The sequence below is a fragment of the Macaca fascicularis genome, chromosome 11, assembly GCF_037993035.2.
Source record: "Macaca fascicularis isolate 582-1 chromosome 11, T2T-MFA8v1.1".
NCBI lineage: Eukaryota > Metazoa > Chordata > Mammalia > Primates > Cercopithecidae > Macaca > Macaca fascicularis.
Window position 1 is genome coordinate 126,731,295 of NC_088385.1, and position 25,818 is coordinate 126,757,112.

The 25,818-nt window shown below is 41.6% G+C and overlaps 1 protein-coding gene and 1 long non-coding RNA gene across 41 annotated transcripts in view; one reads left to right on the plus strand and one right to left on the minus strand.

Moving 5' to 3' along the window:
- The window catches only part of CIT (citron rho-interacting serine/threonine kinase), a 195,767-nt gene that overhangs the window by 50,500 nt on the left and 119,449 nt on the right, over positions 1-25,818 (minus strand). For 34 of the 40 annotated variants that reach the window (XR_012420746.1, XR_012420745.1, XR_012420747.1 and 31 more), the window contains 5 exons: positions 24,744-24,860; positions 22,383-22,492; positions 21,166-21,340; positions 15,902-16,099; positions 6,653-6,706 (listed from right to left, as the gene is read on the minus strand). Coding sequence is in view for 37 of the 40 variants with exons in the window: in XM_074008011.1 (XP_073864112.1) it covers positions 6,653-6,706; positions 15,902-16,099; positions 21,166-21,340; positions 22,383-22,492; positions 24,744-24,860 (654 nt within the window). In the remaining 3 variants the exon portion in view is untranslated. The remainder of the gene's footprint in view (positions 1-6,652; positions 6,707-15,901; positions 16,100-21,165; positions 21,341-22,382; positions 22,493-24,743; positions 24,861-25,818) is intronic. The other 6 variants (XM_074008009.1, XM_074008008.1, XM_074008007.1 and 3 more) reach the window with 1 other exon arrangement.
- LOC135966338 (uncharacterized) lies at positions 16,157-25,484 on the plus strand. Its single transcript, XR_010579620.2, has 2 exons — positions 16,157-16,294; positions 25,319-25,484. It is a non-coding gene; the product is annotated as an uncharacterized lncRNA (long non-coding RNA).

Here is a 25,818-nt window from a genome sequence, read left to right on the forward strand (position 1 = left end):
CTATCTCTAGGACCTTATTATTGGAGATGGCCACAGTCTTAGAAAGCAAAATGAAGTTCTTATCAAGGAAGACTGACAGGGAAGGGCACCAGGAGTTATTTCAATAATATCACAAGCAATAAATTTAATTTCATACAACCAAGGAAAAAAAACTTAAGGGAAACTCAGAAAAACCCTGAAAATACAATACTGTACTATACCATCACTTTAATGTATTTTACTATACAGTTGGCTATCAGACAATGGGAAGCCATGTATATGAAACTGTCATTTTATTGAGAGAGATTTAATCGGGGTTTGCTAAATTACTTTCCTGCTCAGTAGCAGAATGACTTCAATTTCAGAACATTTAGCTTTCCTATTCTCTTTGCTGAGGTTTAGAATTACTGCTTGCAGAGAGCTTTCATGCATAATACTTTAGAAGTTTAAGGGCAATTTTCTAATAATAGTTGGACTGAGGCACACAGGCAGTAAATTAAATTGTATGTAACAAAAAGAAGGAAATTAAAAGGAAATGCCATTAAGCCTACAGTTATTAATTGTTTCCAATTTTCAAACCTAGAGTCAATTTCGTTTATGAAATGTTGCCATTGCTTTCATGACTAATTCCCTATTTTAACCCTCTTTGATTATCAGTTTTTTAAAAAATCTCCCCAGGCACATGGAATTAAAGAACATCAATTAAGTACATTTGTCCACAAATGTACTCAGAAGAGATACAACTTTTCATTTTGTTAACTGAGCTGATAACCTTTTAGTGTATGGTCTAATGGTCTAGTGATTTGCTTTTTAATGTCAAAAGCCACATTAATTCATAGTACTGTTTTGAGATACACTGTCAGCTACAAGAAGGGGAATAAAAGTTATCTGGTCAGGTTCTTAGCTCAGATACCTTCTTTATCAACGAAGACAAATAAGCAAAATCTGCACATTTGCCATTTCTAGCAGACACTTATGACTTGTAGGGTCCCTGCCTTTCCCTTTCTGTGACATGTTAAATCTCCTGAAACCAGAAACAATGAATAACAATGCCCACTAGTTCAACTGGTCTCCTTCCTGTATGTAGTAAACCTATTCCTTAAGATGTTTTTCGTAATGTCTCCATTTAACTACTATGCTTCCCCCTACCTCTTTCCCAAAGAAAAGTAAGACAGGCAGGCTGGCTTGGAAGATATAAAATGGATTCTGGAACCCCAAATAAGCCATCTGACCTTTGCTGGGTTGGTTTCTCCATCTGTGACATGGGAGTGAACACTATATTTACTCATCTGCTCTTACTCTTTTAATTTTTTGAATTTTCTTGCATGTTATTTGACCTTAATGTATCATGTGAACATGAGGTCAGGAAATCGAGACCATCCTGGCTAACACAGTGAAACCCTGTCTCTACTAAAAATACAAAAAAGTAGCCGGGCGTGGTGGCAGGCGCCTGTAGTCCCAGCTACTCGGGAGGCTGAGGCAGGAGAATGGCATGAACCCAGGAGGCGGAGCTTGCAGTGAGCCAAGATTGCGCCACTGCACTCCAGCCTGGGTGACAGAGCAAGACTCCGTCTCAAAAAAAAAAAAAAAAAGCCTCTTGGGGAATAAACAGACCAGACTACAGAAAGTCTACTCACATGGAAACACATCATTGCCAAAATAATTTACTTGTCATTCAAGGATGTAGTTAAGACTTTGGGTACCTGCTTTCTTTGATTCATGAAAAAAATGCAATTTATCATTTGTGATAGTAGCCCATTTCTGCCACCTTTTCTTTTTCTCCCAAAATTATATTATAAAATGCTAAAGAAGAAACACTTGGAAAAGGGCAATTTGGTATCACTCAGTTGAGATGGGCCCATTGGAGTAAGAAGGGTCTTTCTATTTCCCTGTTGTCATCCAGTCTACAAGGGTTCTTGTGGCTCTGATTATATTTCTGGTTTGTGATTGCTGGTTCTATATTTGGTCATCATCTCTATTTTGCCCATTTGACAAGAGAAGTGTTACATGTTTTTGTAAAGTACCCATACTGAGATTTAAGGCATTTTAATTGATTTGGACTTTTTATACACATATTCTATCTACCCAAGCCGTAACACAGTTAGCTTGTGACCTTGTTTCAAGTTGCTGGAGTCATGATATTAAATGTTGGACACACCCATGCACACACACACATATGTTACTGAGTTTACAGATATTAAACTGACTTATGACATAGGCAGTAAATTAATGGTCTTTGTGAGTTTTTTTAAAAAGGCATAGTAACAGGCAATGTTCACTACTGTCCTTTGAAGTAGGTATTATTTTATTTCTATTTTATGGATGGGGAAATTGGGGCAACAGAGATGCTAGGTAACTTGCCCAAGGTCACTGCTAGTAAATAACAAAACCAGAATTCGAACCCAACACTAAAACTCAAGAATCTACATTCTTGCCCCCTAAACTATACTGCCTCTCTAAAATAGGGATAGAAGTGTTTATTCAATTTTTTTATTCAGATCTTTGAAAACTGAAATGATGCAGGTAAAATATATTTACCATTCAGGACAACCCTTCTTGATTTCGATCCAGGGAATGTGCAAGGAAAATTGGTAGGTCTACTTTCTGGTCCTGGGTATATTCTCTCTCCACCAAGGTCAAATGATTTGTTTACTATGAGTCTGTTAACCTTTTAACCCCAAAGATAGAGGGTAAAAAAGAGAAACTGAAAGGCTGATTCCATCTTAGCAGTAAAAAAAGATGGGCAAGATATCTTCACAACGCAGGGGCCAGCAGAGCTTTCTTACATGCTGTTTTTACAGATAACAGGTCTTGGTACAGTTAGAAGAAAGAAGGGAAGATTAAAAAAAATGATCTAAGCTGGACATGGTGGCTCACACTTGTAATCTCAGCACTTTTGGGAGGCTGAGGTGGGTGGATCACCTGAGTCTGAGAGTTCAAGACTAGTCTGACCAACATGGAGAAACCCCATCTCTACTGAAAATACAAAATTAGCCAGGCATGGTGGCACATGCCTGTAATCCCAGTTACCCAGAAGGCTGAGGCAGGAGAATCGCTTGAACCCGGGAGGTGGAGGTTGTGGTGAGCGGAGATCGTGCCATTGTACTCCAGCCTGGGCAACAAGAGCGAAACTCCGTCTCAAAAAAAAAAAAAAAGATCTACTCTCAGTGTCAAAAAGAAAAAAAAGAAAGAACTTTGTTTGGGCTGATCTGATCTGTTGTTTTTCAATGCTATCATGGTTCTGAGAAGAAGACATGGACCTCTCACACCTAACTGGAAGACCAGCAGAGCAAAATTACCAGGTAAATGTCCAATGGCACGTTAGGGGTGAAGAAACCAGTCAGATAATGAGCATCAGGCTAAAAAGACACAGGACTGAAATCCTATTTTAATGCCTGGTTCTCTTCTGAAGGCAGCTATTTGCATATTATTTATTTTTAATCTTATAGCTGACAGATTGATTCATAATTAAAACTGTGTCATATGTTTGCCCACCAACTCCCCTCTAAAACAGACTTAGGTAGGGTTTTAGGTGCCAGATTGAATCAAATCCTTTTTAAATGTCTTCAAAATATAGAAATGGTCTGAGCTTGAAAATCTTACTGTGCATGAGCTTTTTGAAAGCTGAAGAGAGCTCCTATCAATTGAGTTATTATGGGAATTGTGGGAACTCCCATAATAACTCATTTTTAAATGACAAAGATGACATTTCCTAGCGGAGACAATCTTCGGCAATGCCAAAAAAGAAAGGAACCTCCAACACATTCCTCTGAAGTGTCTTTAAAGCGGTCTTGAACTTGGAAAAGTATAATTGAGACCTACTATTGTGGCTAAATGTTGTTCTAAAGTAGTGGTTTTCAAACTTTTTAAAGTAGCAGCAGAGCCATTTTCCAAACAAAAGATTATATTATAAGCCCAGGAGAATAAAATATTAATAGTAACCAATGTTGTTTAGCACTTTCTATGGATCAGGCCCTGTGCAAGCAGTTTGCATGTATCTCATTTAATTCTCGCAGCAACCTTATGAGGGAGGTACTACTACCAAATCCCATGACTCAGTGTTCCATAAGTTGTACTGTCTGAAATGTGGATACGTGGTATACTGGAACCAGAAGTTCTCTCTCTTCCCTCACCCAGCCCCCAAAGAGCAGTTATTAAATTAATTACGTATCCTACAATCAATGAGGGTACTGATTGGAACTGAGGGTATACAATGTCATCTCCATTTTACAGACAAAGAAAGAGGGGCTTCGTAGGATAATAAGCATAGGTTACTAAGAGGCCAATTTATAATCTGAACTCTGTCTGATTCCAGAGCCCATGGCTTAGACTACTAAGTTACCCAGCTGCTCTGGCTGAAATGTGGGTGGAGGGCATCTCTCTCAGGTTCACACACACACACTTGGGAAGGCCCCCAGAGGCTTCGCCACAGAACACAGAGGTAAATGACGCAAAGATCAGAAGTCACCGTTCCAGAAAACGCAAATTTGGAGAGCATTAGAGTTACATGCGAAAGTAACCAAATGCAGTCTACATACTAGTGTATTCCACTAAAACTGACTTTCAATTTTTAAAATGGGGGACAAGATGAATTACAAAGGGGTATAAGGAAACTTTTGAGGGTGATGAATACAATAAATATTTTGTTTTTATCGCTCAAGAATGAAATTTGGATAATCTTATCCAAAATAATAATAAAATTCATTTTGATTGTTTTGCTGTTTCACAGTTATATACACGTTTTAAAACGCATCAGATTATAGTACACCAATTATACCTCAATAAAACTGTAAAAAAATGTTTTTTAGAAAGTTCTTATGCCAAAAGACTAAAAAAGGAAAAAAGAACTCCAGATGAATGGAACAGGATTACTAATGCACACATTTTTAAAAATCCAAGCTTATATAAGGAAAAAATGGTAATATAAAAAATTCCACAGTCATAAAATGATCTACATTTTATTCAGTGATCATTCACGCGCACGTATGTAATATAAGCAAATAACTCGTGTGTAAAATAAGAAAGAAAGGCAACAAGAAACTAAAATCCTAGGGCAGAAAACTACCAGAATGTCAACCCCCAACTACTCAAGGAAGGGAGGAGGGATGGAGGAAATCCACAGACATTTTAAGGCAGGCCCATCCCAATCCACCATCATATCAGGAAATGCAGACCAAAAAACTGGTCTGTCAGTTCCCCACTAAAGTCAAACAGAGGCAAATATCATGACCTAGTAATTCTTGGGAAATGCTCACCAGAAGTAAGTGCTCACAGCCACCAAAGGCTTTGTGCAACAGGGTTTCCTAACAGATTGATCCATTACGGAAACAATCCAAATGTCTACCAACAAGGAGAATGGATAAACAAACTATAGTTCTATTCATACACCAGAAACACCATACAGTGATTAAAAAAAGAACAAATTATTGATAGGTACAGCAACGTGGAGGAACCTCACAAACCATTTAAGCGAAAAAAAAAAAAAAAAAAAAAGCTAAGCCCCAAAGAGCACATCCTCTGTGATTCCATTTATATGACATTCAAGAACAGGCAAGACTAAACTATGGTATCAGAGGTCAGCATAGTGGTTACCCTTTGGGTGAAGGATGATGATGGGAAGGGAACAAGAGGGAGCCTTCAGGGGCTGAGAAAGTTCTGTACCTTGATCTACATTGGGGTTACCTAGTTGTTTATCTGTATAAAAATTTTATTGAGCTGTATACTTAAAATTACTACATTTTTATGTGCTTTACTAGATACATTTTATACCTAAATTAAGAAAAAAAATACCGTTAGGACTTAATATCTCATTTATAGTAGCTAAAGAGGAAATAAAGAGCTCATAACAAGAAAATAAAATATGTATGTGTGTGGAGGCTGGAAGGTGTTTCTGGAAATTCACAAATGCAAATAATACAAACAAGGACAAGATCACTGAGGACTAAGAAGGTAATAAAGTGACAAAAAGGCCAAAGAAAAGAGAGGGCACATGAATAAGGAGAACATCCCCATCTTCTGAAAGGGGCCTATTTCAGTCCTTCACTCTGATCAAAAATAGACTGAATTCCCACCGACCCTACTCTATTATATAACCTATGGAAGATGCTTATCCACTCATAGCATTTATTTCTCTCAATATAAATAACATCTCCCAAAGAGTCCTAGATTTTGAATTTGCATGTTAGAAAGCCAAATTCTGCCTGGTAGGAAGTTACAATTTCTAGGTCTCCAGGAGAAGAGCTCATTGGTTCTTCCTCTGCAGGGGTAGCAATCTGGAGAAGTCTCACAGATACAACTACCTTGGTGACAGGAGAGTCTCTGAGCTGGGTTAGCCATGAAACCGTCTACATTGGGGTAGGAGGGGGAGCTGCCTTGGGATTTTCATTGCAGCTGCTGAAACCTATTAGTGCTTCCACAAGTGAGAATTATTTTGACCCTTCCAACTATCCTCTTCCCCCAAACAGGAAGAATGGTTTCAGTTTTTCAAAACTGGAAGAACCCCAAAAAAACAGGTTATCCAGGGCTCAAAAACTCCAAATAAGGTGATTGCATTATCTTCTTCAAGCTGCAAGTTCGAATCAAAACTCGTCACCAATATTTTAAAGAGCTGTCCCCTTTTCCTTCTCTGTTAGTTTCATGTTATTTTAATCATCTTTGGTTAATTAATACTCACAGTACAGCTGTTACGAAGAGCATCAAATTTGCGCTGGATTTCATCTCTATGTGCCTAAAAGGTAAGAAGTTGATTATAAATTTTTCATAGGGTAGAATACAATTCTACATGCTACGGGTCAAATATAGAGAATAGCAATTTGCCTGGAAAGCTGAGAATGCGGCACTAGCATCTGTTTTTCAAAGAACGAATTAATCAAATCATCCCCAACACCAGAAATAAGTTACAGGAATACACAATGCTGTGTTAATAACAATTAACTCTTTAGACCACACATGCACACCCTGTACAAATATTTTTAACATTTATATTAACATCTAGAGACTATTAGGAGAAAAGGGGGAAAAAAAGCAATAAAGGATGAAGTTTTACTCTCCTTCATTTGTCCTATTCCCATTCTGAAAAGATGAGTAATTTTCCCTCTTCCCTCCAACTAACTCCTCCCCAGCCCACTCCCTGACACACACATACACACAGAAACGCACACACAGGACAACAGCCAGGACAAAGGGACTTTGTGTGTGTGTTGTTTTTTCATTAAAAGCTGCTGACATTCAGAAAACTCTACATCGGCCTTGAAATAAATATATATAGGCTTTCTCCAGGACAAAGCTGCCTTAAACCAGCAGCATTTGTTCAGTTGACAAGGATTATTTTTTAGCACATACTATATGCTTGACACTGTGGAAGGATATAGGCAGCCATGACCTGTGCCTTCATTCTGGTGAGGGAAGATCAGAAATGAATAAGTGCGTGATTACAGATTGGGACAAATGCTATAAAGAAAACAAATAGGGACCAGTTTAGAAAAAAAAAAAAAAAAAAGAATAAGAAAGGTAGGTAGAAACTTACTTAGATGGGGTGGTCAAGGAGGGCTTCTCTGAGGAGGTGGCATGCAAGCTGAAACCTATAGGATGATGAGGAGCCAGCCATGCAATGGACAGGAGACGGCAGAAGGAGCAGCATTTGCAAAGACCCTGAGGCAGGAAAGGGTCTGGTGCATTTGATGAACAACAACCACCAAAAAAACTGAGTGGCTACAGCAGAGTTTTTCAAATTGCAAGCTGTAATCCAACAGCAAGCATGACAAGTCGGGATTTTTGGTTCGTTGTATCCAATGAAGTAGAATTAAAAAAATAGAATTGAAAACATCAGAATGTGCCTTGAGTAGTAAACATGAGCTCTGTTATAGGAAACTTCTGCTTTAGATACTCTAACTCATCAAATTTAAGGTACTTTCCATTGTAAAACCTATGACTATTTTATGTAACATTAAGGAAGAAAAAGTCCTATCAAACTATGACATGTTTATGTCTGTATATGACTGTAATATGCACCATGATTTCAGATACCTTAGAATCAGTGAAATACAGTAAATATAATCCCTTCTATTGGATTGCAAATAAAATGTATTCTGTGGGCTGTGGTCAACTTTTGAAAAGCACAGCAATGAAGAAAAAAAAGTAGTCCAAGATGATAATAAGGACCAAGGCAGAGACCAAGAATCTTGAAGGTCCAGTAAAGAATTTAGGTTTCATTCAAAATTCAATTAATTGAAAACCAATGGAAAATTTTAAGAAAGAAAGTGACGGATTTTACTGTTGTTTTAAGATCACTGTAGATGCTATAGGGAGAAGAGGATCAAAATGGAACAAAGGTAGAACATAGCAGGGAAACCACTGAAGGTATTGTTACTGCCATTCAAGTGAGAGATGATGGTGGCTTGGAGAAGGATGGTGGCAAAAAAACAAAAACAAAAACAGAGAACATGGATGAAACTGAGACCTCCTTTGAAAACATAAGGAAAAGGACTTACTGATAGATATGTGGCCCAGAGGAAAGAGGAGTCAACAATGCCCTAATAGACTTTTCACTTGTTAGACAAAGTGGATATGGTCCCATTTGCTTACATATGAAAACCCAAATAAGAACCCAGAACCCAGTTTAGGGCAGATGTAAGAGTGCTTCTTCTATTTAATTTAAAAAAAAAAAAGTCTCCATAAGAAGGTCTATAAAAGGCCGGGCACAGTGGCTCACACCTGTAATCCCAGCACTTTGGGAAGCTGAGGTGGGCAGATCACGAGGTGAGGAGATCAAGACCATTCTGGCTAAAAGGATGGTCCCCACTAAAAAATACAAAAAACTAGCCAGGCATGGTGGCGGGCGCCTGTAGTCCCAGCTACTGAGGAGGCTGAGGCAGGAGAATGGTGTGGACCCAGAAGGCAGAGCTTACAGTGAGCCGAGATCACGCCACTGCACTCCAGCCTGGGTGACAGGGAGAAACTCCGTCTCAAAAAAAAAAAAGCCTATAAGATAACTAAGTCAAATATTTTAGAGTTGTGATGTTTTCTCTAACATGTCTATTTTTCTGTAAATACTATTGTAAGTTTATAACGGCAGATTAGATACTTTAGAAGAAAAGATTAGTGAACTTGAAGACAAATAGAAACAAAGAAGTAGAAGACAAGAAGTAGAAACCAAAATGAAACACAATGAGAAAAGAAAAAGGCATTTTCAAAAAATGCAGAGCATCAGGGAGTTGTAAGACAACTTCAAGTAGCCTAACGTACATGTAATTAGAGTCCCAGAAAGAGTATAGGAGACAGAAAAAATATTTGAAGAAATAATGGCCACAAATTTTCCAAAGTTGACAAAAGCCATAAACCCACAGATGCGAAATATTCAACAAGTCCCAAGCATGAGAAATGTGAAGAAAATTAACCTAAAGCACACTATAATGAAACTGTTTAAATCCAAAAACAAAAAGAAAACATTAAAAAAAAAAAAAAAAAAAAAACACACAGCCAGAGAAAAATACATGTCACATTAAGAGAAACAAAAATGAGAAAGATTTCTCACCAAGATGGGGAGAAGGAGTGGGCATGAAAAGCTAGAACACAGTAAAGCAATATCTTCAAAGTGCTGAAATAAAAAAAACCTGCCCACACAAAATTCTATACCCAGCAAAAATATCTCTTAAAAAATGAAGGTAATATAAAAACTTTTTCAAACATACAAAAGTTGAAGGAATTTGACACCAGCAGACCTGTGCTATAAGAAATGTTAAAGGAAGTCCTTCTGGCAGATGGAAAATGGCAACCAGAAATTTGGATCTACACAAACGAATGAAGAGCCCTGGAGAGACGGTAAAATAAAACAAACCAAAAATAGATTAGTTGCTCAGAATAGCCAGAAGAGAATTATAATGTTCCCAATACAAAGAAAAGATAAATGTTTGAGGTGAGGGATATCCCAATTACCCTGATTTGATCACTACACATTGTAGGCATGTATCGAAATATCATATGTATCTCAAAAATATGTACAACTGTGATATATCAATTAAAAAATATAAAAAATACCAAAAAATAGATAGTTGCATAGATAGGATCACAGACAGATTTATAAATAAAAAGTTATTATTTAGAATTGACTTCCTAAATAACTAGCCTATATTCTATGGCCTAATTTAACAGATCTTAATTGTTTTTCTAAAACTCTATCTGCTTTTTGCCCAGCAATAATGAGAGATTTATTATTTTGTTAAGATAAGAATACTACTTATCCAAAGTAAGACTACGGCTATCTGCACTATGTCAAAATCTCATCTGTGACCAAGCAGCAGCCTAGATCCAAGGACCACACAACCCCCTTTAGTGCATTCTATGATCGCCAAAAACCAAAGGCAAGGATTTGTCCTAGAGGAAGAATAACATGGCCCTTATGTTAATAGACTCTTGGTCAGGAATCAGCACATTTTTTCCTTAAAATGCCAGATAAGGAAATTTCCTTAAAATTTCCAGAGCATTCAGTCTTGGTTAGAATTACTTAACTCTATCTTTCTAGAGCAAAAGCAGCCACAAACAATAGGTAAACAAACGGGCATGTTTGTTTCTAATGTGTTCTAATAAAACTTCATTTACAGAAAACAGGTGACAGACTAAAATTTGGCCTGTAATTTGCCAGTCTCTGCTCTAAATGACCATTTGGTGTGAAATCTCTCAAAGACAGAAACAGGAAGCTGAGAGTGGAGTTAGCTCCTTCAAAGCATAAGTGGTGACCATAAAAAAGCTCACTGGCTTATACACAGGGACAGAAGCCCTATTGTACTTTCTTAATAATAGCAAAATTTCAAATGACACAGCACCATTAAAAACTCATTTAACTCCCCCACTGGAGTCTGAAATTTCAGTCATTAATACTGATCCATTTCCATTAAAATTAACCATTATGGGGCCTTTGGATCATGTCAAGCAATCCTCTCCAAGGGTTAATATAATGAACTACAGTCATTATGGCTTTTGATTTATTACTGTTTATGAAATATAAATACAAAATGTAGAACTGACCCTGTTGTGGATGCCAGACATACAGTAAGCACTTAACTACCGAACTAGTCACAGTAATAAAATGGTAAGTCATATGCTTTATGTTTTTTTGAAATAAGTTGTAAAACAAATACACAAAAAAGCAAAAGATCATGCAATAGAATATATACATAAAGACAGCAAAACATATAAGACAAGCTTTGGATGCTCTCAATTAAATGTATGAGTGTTAATTAGATATCAGGTGCTACAGGGAATAAATACCTACACTCTTAAAAATTTCTGAGGATCCCAAAGAGCTCTTGTTTACGTAGTATTCACCTACACTTGCAACATTAGAAATTAAGACTGAGATGGCCAGGCACAGTGGCTCACACCTATAATCCCAGCACTTTGGGAGGCTGAAGCAGGTGGATCACGAGATCAGGAGTTCGAGACTAGCCTGACCAACATGGTGAAACCCCATCTCTACTAAAAATTTAAAAATTAGCTTGGAACGGTGGCGCACGCCTGCAATCCCAGCTACTCAGGAGGCTGAGGCAGAAAAATTGCTTGAACCCAGGAGGTGGAGGTTTCAGTGAGCCGAGATCACGCCATTGCACTCCAGCTTAGGCGGCAGAGGGAGACTCCATCTCAGAAAAAAAAAAAATTAAGACTAAGATATTTTTCAAATATTTATTTTTTATTTCTCTTAAAATAACACTAACATTGCTTTTGCACCATCAGTGCAAATATTAACACAGTGAAAAGTGTCAAATGACATCTTAGTATTGTTAAGAAAACAGTCTGACAGCCAGGCTTAATGGCTCATGTCTGTAAATCCCAGCACTTATTTAAAAGACCAAGGCAGGCAAATTGCTTGAGCCCAGGAGTTCAAGACCAGCTTTGGAAACACGGTGAAACCTCTTCTTCACAAAAATATACAAAAGTTAACCGGGCATGTGGCGTGCACCTATACTCCCAGCTACGTGGGAGGCTGAGGTGGGAGTATCACTCTTGAGCCTGGGAGTCAAGGCTGCAGTGCGCTGACATTGCACCACTGCACTCCAGCCTGGGTGACAGAGTAAGACCCTGTCTCAAAAAAAAGAAAAAAACCATCTGATCTTGGGAAACCCAGGAGTCCACAGACCCACTTTAGGAACCACTAACCTAGGAGTTGGGTGGCAAAAATGTGGACTGACAGGCTGCAGCCAGTCTGGCCCTAAGACCAGAGAGATACTTTCTTTTGGAAGTATTTATGCCTTAATTTTAAGGAAAGGTACAAGAAGAAGAAAGAAGAGTAAATTACAATGTAGCCTTGAGGGAGGAAATATCTGCAGAACTGAAGAAAGGAAACAAGCGTGTAGACGTCTGACAACTCTGGGATCCATGGTCAGGATTCTAGAACGCTTCGGCTTCTGTGCACCTACCCCCCTTCTGGGTGAAGACAGGCACCAGGCAAGAATGTCACCTTACATGCCCCGATTTCACATCTTGGCTATCATGCCGACAGCTTACTAATTAATTAAACAGAGGGCTTGATATTTATGTACGAGAATGAGAACGTGCACTGACTCATGATTTTAACAAATCAAAGAGGATGACTTTGGGATCCCATCATCACACTATGCAGGCAGAAGGATTCCTTTCATCAGTGTCTCGAGCTTTCAACTCTTGATTATTCAACATTAGTCACTTGACAGAATCAGTAAAAAAACAGAGAAGCGAAAACACAAAACGTGTTCGTGAGGCCTGGCTGGTGTATACAGAGCACACAGCATGCCTCTTGCCTAGTGGTCCTCTTCAGAGTGATGCTTCTACCACATCACACATCGTGTGCGATAAGGTGTGCAGACTCAAATCTCTCCCTTGAGATGGAGTCTTAAATATCAAGTTCAGGTGGAAATGTCTCTTTTCCAGCAATAAGTACTGAAGTATCTTAAAAGCATGTTTGTGTTTAAATTTGATAGGATGGGTAAAGTGAAAGTGGAGAAAAGGCAAGCATTAGAAAGGGCAACAAAGGCCTCCCAGCTGCACCGCCAAGGCCCTTCAATGGAGAGCTTTAATTTAACTGTGCTCCATCTAATTCGGCCCAGGGATGGAGGCCAAACAAGGTAACTGCTCCCTTTCACAGCCTAGGAGATGGCTGCCTCTTAAAATTAAACAATAATAGCACATTTGACTATTCCCTTTTATTGATAAAATGGTCTGCTGTGAAACTCACAAATCTCCTAGGAGATCATTTGAGATCCAGCTGATTTCATCTGACTGATGCTTGTGCATGGTCTCAACTTGGGTCTCAAACAATGAGAAAGCTGAAAAGTATGGTATTTGGGGACCATTTTCTCTTTTTCTTGGAAAAGACGTTTTTCAGAACAAATTCAACTAACCCATTCAGGCAATAAACACATGGTGTCAATAACCAGGTTTATGGAACATAATCAAGGGAAGGCGGAAGGAAAAGCCCACAGCCTTGAAACTGAACGGAAGCAAATGGAAATGGCTTTTGGATTTCCGTATGATGGGTTTGCAAACAGCTGTTGGAGGAAGGCACTTCTGCCATCATTTGAAGAAGCCCTGTTTTTTCCACAGCATCTTCATCTGCAAGAGCAATAGAGCCCTAGTTTCTAAACCAAGAGAGGTTTGTTTCTTTTTTTTTTTTTTTAAGAAGATGCTTTGAGGCAGTGATCTCATCTAACTAAATTAAGTCGTGACTTGCTGCTGTGCTCAGCTTCCAGCAGCCATCAGACACAGCACATTCCAACCAGCAGCAAGAAAGGATTTAAAGGACTAATTTCCCCATAGATAAAGAGCAGTGACACGTGCTCTATTTTATGCCCTCTTCCTTCCAAACAGGGCCAGGATAAGATACACAGTCACCCCTCCTTCCCAATTCCAACAGAGCAGCAAGATAAATGTGTCCTTGTCAGCTGCTCAGAAATAAACGGATTTGAGGAATTACAGACCAATCCCCTGGGGAGAAAAGGCTAAAGACACAGCATTGGGCCCATAGCAAGGGCTTAATAAATATGGATTAAATTACTGATGGCTCTTTTTCTTTCAGAGGTTGGGTATTCATACAGGAGAAAAATATTAATATACAATGCGTTAAATATAATAGTGGTTGAAATTTACGTGCCTCCCTTTAAAAGCTAAGAAATGTTATCTGTCTCTCTCTCTCTCCACCCACCCTACTCCAGCAAGTCTATAGGCCTTGTTGGCATGAACTCTTATAGATCAACTTCATTCCTAGCTCCATCTTTTCTTCTACAGACTTATTTTTTCTTTGCCTTTTGTTTCTTATTTTGTTCTGTTTTACTGTGTTGCATCTTTTCAAATGGTTTTCAGTCCACTGTGAAACAAGACAGTATACACAAAGACACACTGTGGTTATTTTTTGCCAAAGCAAATATTGGGGGCATGATGTGGCATCATTTAACAAGTGTTCTCATAGAGACTATGGAACCTAAATGTGCAGTCAATATCTGAACTTGGTGTAAGTCCTAGAAAATCTAGGATGCACAAACATACTGGAAGCCACTATACTTAGACTGGTCCTATACAGACCCTGGCATTGTCAGATCACATTCCCAGTTTGGTTCAGATACTGGGATCCCCAAATGCAACAACAGGCAATAACTTCTAAGAATGAAACTATGTTAGTTAGATAGATAGATAGATAGATAGATAGATAGATAGATAGATAGATAGATAGATAGATAGAGATGTACATGTGCATGACATCTAGGTAAATTGTAAGCAATGAATGTACACAGCCATTCATTCTATAGAAGCAACCCCAATCAGAGAGGTTTAGAGATGTTCACTGATGGAAATGGGGACAGCATCCAAGTTGAGTCAGAATGAATAAGGTACCTATTTAGAAGGCTTATTAAAAAAACACTAAACCCAATCAGCTGTATTGTGCCTGGCCCACAGGAGAGGGCACCCTGACCAGCAGGCAGGTGTGTGCCTGTCTGCTTGGCAGGTACAGTATGATACTATGAGAAATGTATGAGCTTGGTTGATACCAGCCATTAAAACTCATTTGGCCTTCTATGCTCACAGTCTAGGTCCTCCAGAGAGCCTTCCAAGACTAACAGGGTTTTCTAAGTATACTTCCCTGAATGGGAAAAAGAAAATGTGAACATTGGCCACCCAGAGTACCCTAGTCAACTTGGCAGCTGCACTTCCCCCTTAAAGTTGATAAGTTGGCATTTCACATGCCAGATTTTTGTGAGTTTTGTTATTCTGGGTCAGTCTCTGTGGGAATGATCAAATGTGGGGAAAATGGCCCCACAAAAATTCCATTTCAGACTTCTAAAAAGAACTAAGATTTAAATCCAGTAACGCCCCCGCTCCAAGTTCTACCTCCTGAGAATACTCTCCAGCTGAGTAAACTAGTCTCTCAGAAAGAGCAAGGAAGCCAGGTCCCCTTTAGAGAAAGAATCATTCAGTAGAATTTTTTCCATCCAGATCATACCAGATGCATACAAAAGACAGGAAGCAGAACCTACAGCTTGAAAAAAAAAAAAAAAAAAGAAGTAACAAAGGTGAGGTAAACCAAAACAAAAAATAAAAATATGGTAGAAAGACTACTGTAAGATACAAGATTATTATTATTATTTTAAATGATTATTGAAAACTAAAGTAGAAGACCAAGGTAAACAGACTTTGGCTGAAAACAAACTTTAAAATACAATGATGATTTTTTTTTTTTAAAAAGAAGGAAAATACATAACCAAAGGAAGAACTTTTCAAGATACTAACTATTACTTCCAATGAAGAAGCAGCCTACGTAAGCCAATTTCCTGGCCATTGAATATCTTTGTGGATCATGTTTTATCTCCTGGAATTTCTAAGGGTGAGCCAATATCTTCAGTGCCACACTCATTCTAGTTGAGGCCTTTAGTAACCTGAAGATGTTGCTCCCTAGACCTACCGTGAGCGCCTGGATCTCCTCTTCGGCTTCTGCTGTGGTCTCTTCCAGCTCTGTCTTTGCCTGGCGAAGCTGGCTTTCCAGCGCCGCCCGGGCAGCCTGCAGGGCTGTCAACTGTGACTCACGCTCCTGCAGGGAGAGCTGTAGCTCTGTGAGCTGGCGCTTGAGCTCCAGTTTCTGCTCCTCGTGCTCTAGACTGACCTGAGAGAGAGAGAGAGAGAGATAAACCCTTGGTTGGCCTGAACAAAAGAGAAAGTGAAGACATGATCTGCTACTCAACCTGCAGCTGAAACCTGGTCTTGGAACCACCTTCTCAGCACTCCATAGAGGAGAGGAAAATGCAACAAAATGGGCCTGACTTCCATGCATCTCCGAATTCAACAGGAGTAAGAACAGGTAAGGGCTATATCTCCTAACCACCCCTTACTTACATATATTCAAATGCCTGGGAAGACTTTAAAAGGAAAAGCCACACAGCAAGAATCACGAATGAAAATGATGACGATTACTCTTACTAGAAAAACATTTAAAGCTAAGCAGATATAAAAAACATCATATTAGTAACAAGGACATCTTTTCAATTTTATTGTAAATGGAATAACAGACTGAATTCTAGTTATTTTAAACACGCTTTCTCTGATGTGTCCTCATTAGGTAATCTGCTTTAATGTCACATTAGAAGTTAATCATTCTTCCCTCCATCTGCTCATCCATCCACCTATCTATTCAATCTTTCATCCATTCATCTAACAAAAATTTACTCAGCAATTTCTGTGGAAAATGGAATATGGAGATGAAAACAGTCTCTGCCTTCAAGTGGGGAGAAAAATGAAAAGCAACCATGACCATATATCATGGTCAAGTGCAACGGTCAGGACATGCAGGGATGTTGCAGGAATACAGCACGCGGGCAGAGGAGCTAACTCTGGATCTGTTAAATTCTGTTGAAGAATATGCAGGAGTCAAACAAGCAGGTAAGAGGAGAAAGAAAATTCCAGGCAGGGGAAGCAAGACATCCAAAGGTATGGGGGTGAGGGAGATCACGGCACATCTATAGACCTGATAAACACGGACAGTGTGGTCCTAAAGATGAATGTCAAGCAACTCAGAGATGCTGGCTGCCCTCAGAGAGCTCACTGTCTAACGGGACTGCCAAGAAGAACACACTGTGATGAGCTGTGCCCTGAAAGCCATGGGAATAAAAAGGAGACCTCCTTTTCATCAGTTTCAGAGGGTTGGAGAAGGCTCCCTAGAAAAGGTGGCACCCACATCCCACAGCCCATGGGGTGAAGAGAAGAAACACTTGCAAAACATGTAACCTGGAAAACCAACAGGATTTAGTGGTTAATTTGATGTGGGATAGAGAACAAAGGACATAAGGGAGTCAAAGATGACTCCCGGCCGGGTGCAATGGCTCACACCTGTAATCCCAGCACTTTGGGAGGCCGAGGCGGGCAGATCACGAGGTCAGGAGTTCGAGACCAGTCTGACCAGCAGGGTGAAACCCCGTCTCTACTAAAAATAACAAAAAATTAGCTGGACATGGTGGCGCACGCCTGTAGTCCCAGCTACTTGGGAGGCTGAGGCAGGAGAATCACTTGAACCTGGCAGGCAGAGGTTGCAGTGAGCTGAGACTGCACCATTGTACTCTAGCCTGGGTGACAGAGCGAGACTCTATCTCAAAAAAAAAAGAAAAAAAAGATGACTCCCACATTTCTGGACAGGCGAATTACACAAAGAATGAGACCATTGCTATGATGGAATAGGAGAGAAAGAGCCAGTTTGAGGCAAAAGATAAGAAATTCTGTCTTGACATGTTGAAATTGAGCCCCGTGGGAGACATCCAAATGGAGATGTCTAATGTCTACTAAGACAACAGGTCAGAAACTCAAAAGAAAGGTCTGGATTGGCAACCTAGATCCGGGAAGCCTTAACAAATCAGTGACAGCTGAAGCCACGGCTATTATCTCTCTCTAGTGATGATGGTGATGATGACGACGTGACAGCAGCAAATACGGTCCTCACAACACACTGGGCCCTGAATTAACTCATTTCAGTTTCAGAACAACTCACCGAAGGAGGTACTACATTACCTCCATTTTACAGATAAGCAAACTGTGGCACTGAGAGATTAGGTAACTGAGCAAATGTCACACAGCTGTAAAAAGCTATAAAAAAGGCAAGACTGACATTCAAACTCAGAAAGTCTGGCTCAAGAGTCCATGTAACATGTTGCTACATTCCTGCAACATCCCTACGTGTCCTGACCATTGCACTTGACCATGTACAGGGTAAACACTGTACCCTTCTGTCTTACTAAAACACCAGCAGTCACAGCAGGGTGGGCCTCTACTAGCAAGCCTGAAAATTCTTCTGACACCACTTGGCAAAACCAAGAGAGGCAGGTGACAGTGACTCAATAGGAAGAGCGGGAGCCGGATGCTATACAATGAAGGAAGAACCCGGGAGCCTGCATCTTTGCAACTCCACACACCTGGCTAGAGAAGAGCTAATGCTGCACACACAAAGTTGGGGGAAGGCCCAGGGTCCTTTAAGGCGGATCAAACTCCAGGTGGAGGCCTCTGCCCTCAATCTCAGTAGCAGCATGTGGCCAAAAGAAGAGGGACTGATCTCGTTATATTTAGAGCTAAACTCCAAAATTCCCAGGGAGAATATAGAGCCTGAACCTCTCATGAAACGTTTGAAGTTTCTCCTACCATCCTTGAGGGGCTAGCTCTACTGATTCAAGTAAAAAACAACAGCTTCCCTGGGACACTTTAATAGCCCAGATGAGCTACAGCAGCAGAGCAGGCTCCTAAGAGGAACATTTGTGCAAAGGGAAGGCAAGAGACAGCCAGTCAAGGCCCCCAAGCTAGAGAAGTCCATCTGGATTGTTTAGACTCACAACCTTAAGGGCAACTCTCCCGTGATCTTGCTGTTAAACTTACAGAAGAGTAAAAGTATAGCCTGGATAATAAAAGTTGAACCGTCGCCTAAGGCTTCAGGCTCATGCCTGTAATCCCAGCACTTTGGAGGCCAAGGAGGGAGGACTGCTTAAAGTCAGGTGTCCTCCTTCTGAGATATCCTGACCTAAGAAATAATAAAAGAAAAATAAATAAATAAATAAATAAATAAAGCCAGGAGCCCAAGACCAGCCTGGGCAACATAGCAAGACCCCATCACTACAAAAAATGAAAAATAAAACCAGACACTCCAGCTGACCCTAATAGAGGAGTCCACACCTTGACAACCCCTAAAAAACATGAGATAACACATTTTTACTGTCCCTTGGAGAAATGACTTCATTTTAATACTCCAAGACAAATAAAGACATGCATAAACATGAGTATTACCCAAGGCTTAGACCTCAGACCACTGTCTGCTTAACACGACCTTCCTTAAGAAAGATCATCTGCTTTTTGAAGAACTCCATCACAAATATTTGAGCAACTATTTTACATGAGACACTCTGTCTTCCCTCCCAGCCTGGGTGTCCAGCTTCCAACAACCACTCTCCTGAACTCCAGCTGTGTCTCTGCTGGTGCCAGCAAACCCTGCCGCTAGGCTGAAAGCCCTCATGTCAGGAACAGGTCTGTCTTGTCACCACTGTAGACCCAGGCTACAAATCAGCACACAGCAGGCATTTGACAAATATACAGTGACTACATAAATGTAACCTTATGGCTTCCATCAACCTCAACATGTCTACAACCCAGTTTGTTATATTTTCCTTCCCAGAACCTGGTCACTCTTTCCAGCTTCCTGGTTCTTTTGAAGAGAGCTACCTTTCATCAATCACACCTGAATTTGGTTTTGTCTTTTAATCTCCCACTGTCACTTGAGACAGACCTCTGCCACCAGCACTGGGCCACCATGGCTAAGCTCTGACTAGGTCACGGGGCTGTCATTACGTCTTGATAAAGGAGGAATTGCCCTGCTCCCATTTGACAGAGGCACACTCTGTCACACTCTCCACGGGACCCTATAAAGGAGATACATTATCACTGACATTTTACAGATGAGGAAACTGAAGCCCAGCAGAGATGAGGCAGCTTGCAGAACTAGTAAGAGGTCACAAAACCAGTAAGAAGTTGAGGTGGAATTCTAACCCAGATCCCCATGGCCCAGTCTGTTACCAGAAGGAGGGCCTGGGGTCTAATTTGTCTATTTTGAACAAAGAATTGGACAAAATGCACAAAGCAACAAAGGAATGAAACACAGGCATGAAGCAGCGAAAACAGGTATCTATGAAAGCAAGAAAGCACTCAGCAGGGTGGGAGCGGCCCCAGCAAGTGGCTCAGGACCCAGTTACAAAGTTTTCTGGGTTTTAAGTACTCCTTTTGGGGCTCCTACTGGTTACTCCTTATCTGAATAAAGGATTTGGTCTGTGGCTAATTAAAGGCTGAGGTGAACTGGCGCCCTATGCAGACGAAGGGATACTCCCTCCTTGGCCCATCCAAGGTGCTCTCCCTTTCCATCTGAGCAATGGTGGAAAGGAGAGCATTGCAGGGAGAGGAGCCTCTTCCATCTTTTGCTACTGGGGCGTGGGGAGATGGGGTGGGGGCTCGGATTTTCCTTTTGGTTCAGCTTTAGGAAGTTTGCATTAATTGGCCTTAGGTTGCCTGCCCCTAGCCCCAAGTGTTTTCCTTTTGATCCAGCTCTGGGAAGTCAGCAGGAATGGGCCTTGGGTTCCCTGCCCACAGACCCTGGTGTCTTCTCTTTTAGAAAGCTAGCACAAATTGGCCAGGTGCAGTGGCTCACACCTGTAACCCCGACACTTTGGGAAGCTGAGGCGGGTGGATCACTTGAGGTCAGGAGTTCAAGACCAACCTGGCCAACATGGCAAAACCCTGTCTCTACAAAAATTGGCTGAGTGTGGTGCCAGGAGCCTGTAGTCCCAGCTACCCGAGAAGCTGAGGCACGAGAATTGCTTGAACCCAGGAGGCGGAGGCTGAAGTGAACCAAGATTGCACCACTGCACTCCAGCCTGGACAACAGAGCACGACTCTCTCTCTCACAAAAAAAAAAAAAAGAGGTTAGCACAAGGGCCTCAGATTCCCTGCCCCTAAAGCTTGGTGTTTTTCCTTGATTCAGCATGAATTGGCCTTAGGTTCCTTGCCTCCAGACCCTTTTCCTGCCTCAAGTCTGCCCCCTTAACCACCAAGCACAATGTCTCTTCTATACATATTGATTTGTGCTTGAAAGCTGGCTTGTTCAGAGCCCGAATTGCCCAGCAAATCCTCCCAGGAGATCAACCCCGCTCTCACCTCCCGCAGTCTTGTCTCCAGTTCCAGCAGCCGATTCTTGTCACTGTGGTCTTGGTGGCTGATCTTCTCCAGCTGCTCCTCCAGCTTTCGGTTCTGGGCCTCCAATTTCCCAGCCTGGGTCTCCAGGTAAAATTTCTGTTGCCTGAGTTCAGAAATCATCTCTTCTTGAGCCTTCCTAGTGGGGGTGGTGGGAGGATCCAAACAAAATCACAGTCTCGTTAGAGTTGAGCCTGTTTCCGTGGAAGGTAGATGGACACGGAGTGAGACATGTGTCCTCACTAAGTGGACTAGGGCCTTCCTGGGTTAGCTGTTTCCTGATCTGTCCTCATAAGCACGATCCTGACATGATGAACGTGGGGACCATTTACTCATCACCACTCAGTGTCAGTCCCTCACATATGGGATTAAGTAATGTCCAGGGGGATGCAAGAGATACTAACATTTCACTCCTTTGACAGGCCTGTTTATTTCTTCTTTGAGTCTATGTAGGGACAGAAAGGGGCCTCCATAGATTACTGTACAAGGGCACCGCAGTAACTCATGAAGGCAGGCCCTGGAGAAAAAGGAGCAACAAGGAGAAAGAGTGGTATTCCTTCTAGTTCTCTGTAGATCTTCCTCACCTCTCCAGCAAACTGCTTAGAAGTATCAAAAACTAGAACGACTCAAAGACCCAAAACACAGCCTACTAAGCTGGTTTAGATTAAGATGGGACTATTTTGGGAGATCTCTGAAGAGAGAAACCCAAGGGGGACAAAAAGTCCTGGAGATTGTAATTCTTCGGGGGAAAAGATTCAGATCAAAGTGCTCCTGGAACACAGTCCTTGCTGAACCCCAAACTTCCTTCCCAAGGGTCTAACCTAGTGACAACTAAATGGATGGCCCAACGGGACACACACAATTTCACCTCTTACTAATTACAGGACGCAAGTCTGGGGAACAAGAACTCAGCTTTCCACAAGCAAATTATAAATAACCTCATTAGAAAGAGCAAAACACTCTATAATGTGATGGTAATTGAAGGCATTTAAGAAAACCCGACTCAAAAGTGGCAGACTGAGACCACTTAAGACGGGGCAAAATGACGTATCCGAGGGCTGGGCTGAGCTACAGAAGTCATTCAATCCACTCCAGCTCCATCAGACAGAAGAAGGCAGTTTATGCCACAGGAGAGAAGACCAAAGTATAATAACGTAGGCAGTTAGAATTTGAATACTTACATGTTCCTTTGGGTAAAAAGACTGCTATTTGCTGCAAGTTTATTGGCTTCAGACAGTTCCACAATCCTCTGTTCCAGGGATCTGATCTTGGAATCCATAGCATTGATCATCTGAAACACAGGGCACCTATGAAACCTCACACACAGTTATACCAGAACAGGAGTAATAGGGGCAGTGCAGGCCAGGGTAAAAGTTTCACCTGAAATGACGGCAATTTGGCTAGAGCTAACAAGGTTCTCAACTCGTCTGTACTCTGAGGATCACAGATGGTACCACTCAAATGGATGGTACTTGGTTGTTTTTTCAGTGATGAAATCTCCCCACACTGGTTAAGTGGCTTGCATTTAAAACAGACATAAGGACCTATTCAGGAACCTAACATCCTGTGAGTAATCAAGCCTTGTTAAACCCCATCTCATCTGCATGTGACCTGGACCTGCAAGAGACTCTAACTCAAATCTGCACATTCGTATTTATCATCACCCCGAGGACTGTCATTTTCTGAGTGATTCCTTGTCACCCAGCCACTATTGCTCTAGACTCCACAGCAGGGGTCTCCAACCCCGGGGGCCACAGACCAGTACCCTATTATCGGTCTGCCACCTGTTATGAACCAGTCTGCACAGCATGAGGTGAGCAGCCAGTGAGTGAGCATTACTGCCTGAGCCCTACCTCCTATGGGATCAGTGGCATTAGATTCTCCTCGGAGTGTGAGCCCCATCATGACCTGCACAAGCGAGGGATCGAGGTTACGCACTCCTAACGAGAATCGAATGCCTCGGGCCGGGCACAGTGGCTTAGCCTGTAATTCCAGCACTTTGGGAGGCCGAGGCAGGCGGGTCACCTGAGGTCAGGAATTCGAGACCAGCCTGACCAACATGGAGAAACGCTGTCTTTACCAAAAATACAAAAATTAGCCGGGTGCAGTGGCGCATGCCTGTAATTCCGGCTACTCAGGAGGCTGAGGCAGGAGAGTCGCTTGAACTCAGGAGGTGGAGGTTGCAGTGAGCCGAGATCGCGCCACTGCACTCCAGCCTGTGCGACAGAGCAAGACTCCATCTCAAAAACAAACAAACAAACAAACAAAACAAAAAAAGAATTTAATGCCTTAATGCCTGATAGTCTGAGGTGGTACAGTTTTATCTCAAAACCATCCCCCCACCCCTGTGGAAAAACTGTCTTCCACAAAACTGGTCCCTGGTGCTAAAAAGGTGGGGGACAGCTGCTCTGCAGCAAAGTTTCCCCAACTTAATGAATCATAAGAATTGGGGTGTGGGGGTACTGACTAAAAATTTAATATCCTAGGATCTTCCCTCAGAGATCCTGATGTGGGGTTGGGCGCAGTGGCTCACACCTGTAATCCCAGCATTTTGGGAGGCTGAGGTGGGCAGATCACTTGAGGTCAGGAGTTCAAGACTGGTCTGGTCAACATAGTGAAACCCTGTCTCTACTAGAAATACAAAAATGAGCCGGGTGCGGTGGCACACGCCTGTCATCCCAGCTACTCGGGAGGCTGAGGCAGGAGAATCACTTGAACCTGGGAGGCAGAGGTTGCAGCGAGCTGAAATCATGCCACTGAACTCTAGCCTGGGTGACTCCATCTCAAAAAAAAAAAAAAAAAAAAAGATTCTGATATGGTAAGTCTTGGTGGGGTGCAGATAGATAAGCACCACAGGTAAACCTTAGGGGCAACAAGTTTCTGAAACGACTGCCTATGTGGATTAGAAAAGAGATAAACAGGCAAGTAAAAAGAACAGAAGTGTAGGGCAAGGAGTGGTGGCCTATAATCCCAGCACTTTGGGAGACCAAGATAGGAGGATTGCTTGAGGCCAGAAGTTTGAGACCAGCCTGGGCAACACAGCAAGATCTTGTCTCTACAGAAAACTTAAAAATTTGCTGAGCATGGGGGCACGCACCTGTAGTCCCAGCTACTTGGGAAGCTGAGGTAGAAGGATCACTTGAGCCCAGGAGTTGGAGGCTGCAGTGAGCCATGACTGCACCACCACATTGCAGCCTGGGCTTCGGAGCAAAACCCCACCTCAAAAAAAAAAAAAAAAAAAAATGCAGGAAGACCAAGAGCCACTGGCCATTTTCTCAGGGGCATTTAGAAGGACAGTATTTTAGCAGATAGTAGAATCGCATGAGTTCTTGAAAAACACAAAACGGGCCATCCACAGCCACCACCTTGGTTGCTTTTAGGAAAACAAACAGTTTCAAAGAAAGCATCCTATTACCAACAACTCCACAGGATTCAACAGAAGGAATTTCACCAGGTGAAATAGAGTCTTATCAGGGGTGTGATTCTTGGCATATTTCAAAAACCCTCCTTTGAACACTGGCTTGGCAACTCCTTCTACCTACCGCCTTCTGTTCGCTGAGAATTTTGCCCTTCTCATGGGCCTCCTCCTCATGTCTCTGCATCATGTTCTCCAGCGTCTCCTTGTCGGCCAGGTCTTTCTTTATCTGATTGTCCAACACCTACAAAAACAAAAGAAGAAGCAAATGTTCTCAGGAGCCAAGCTGAGCAGGGAAGACTAAACGGGGACACTTGAGAAAATCTAGGAAAGAGGAGAAAAGCAGGAGAGAGGCCTGAGGTCTCCAAATTCTGGGGCAAAGAGAAGGCAAAAACTGGGAGTCCGCTTATCAACCAGGATAAGATTAAAAAGTCAAATATTACCATCCAATGGCAAGTAACACATTGACTTGAACTAAGAATTTATTTTAAAATCAGCAGCCCAACGACCAGAGAGATATATTCAAAATGAGGCAGACTCCAGAATGAGAAGGGAGGGGGAAACAAGGTTGCTCTAGATCCAGACCTAGAGAATAAATTTCTTATAATCTGCAGATATTACCTGGGGACAACTTTTTCTTCGCCAGTACACCCGTAGTTTTCAGAATATTCCTCACTCCTAATTTATACAAATTAATTCTAGATACTCCTGGGCTGTGTGCAAGCGGGAGAGAAGCCGAAGACAGAGGAAGTCTATGTGACCAAGGATGATGCTCAGAAACAACCAGGGACAAGAGGACTGTGGCCACCAATAACGTAAGTGGACAGTCAACAGATTAAAAAGAACAACATAAAAGAAAGAAAAAAAATGCCTCTTTCCCTGGTTCTTTCCTCTGATCCAACTAGGGAGAGAAAAGAAAAGACACTGGGAAAAGAAACCTTTCCCAGGGGAAGAGAGATCATGTGTTCTCAGGGCTCAGAATGCCACTGTAAGCACCTACTGTTCCCAAGAGGAAACATAAAACAGTAATGGTATCACCAATTGCCAACCTGATCTAATGTTCTTTGGGGCACACACAGCTCTACGAGTTGCCAAAACAAGCAAAAAGGAAGGAAAAAAGAAGACAACATCATAACATGCCCGAGCCTTTGACCACAGCCCTACGTTTCTCACCACAGAGGCTCCATTCTGCTTTTCCAAAG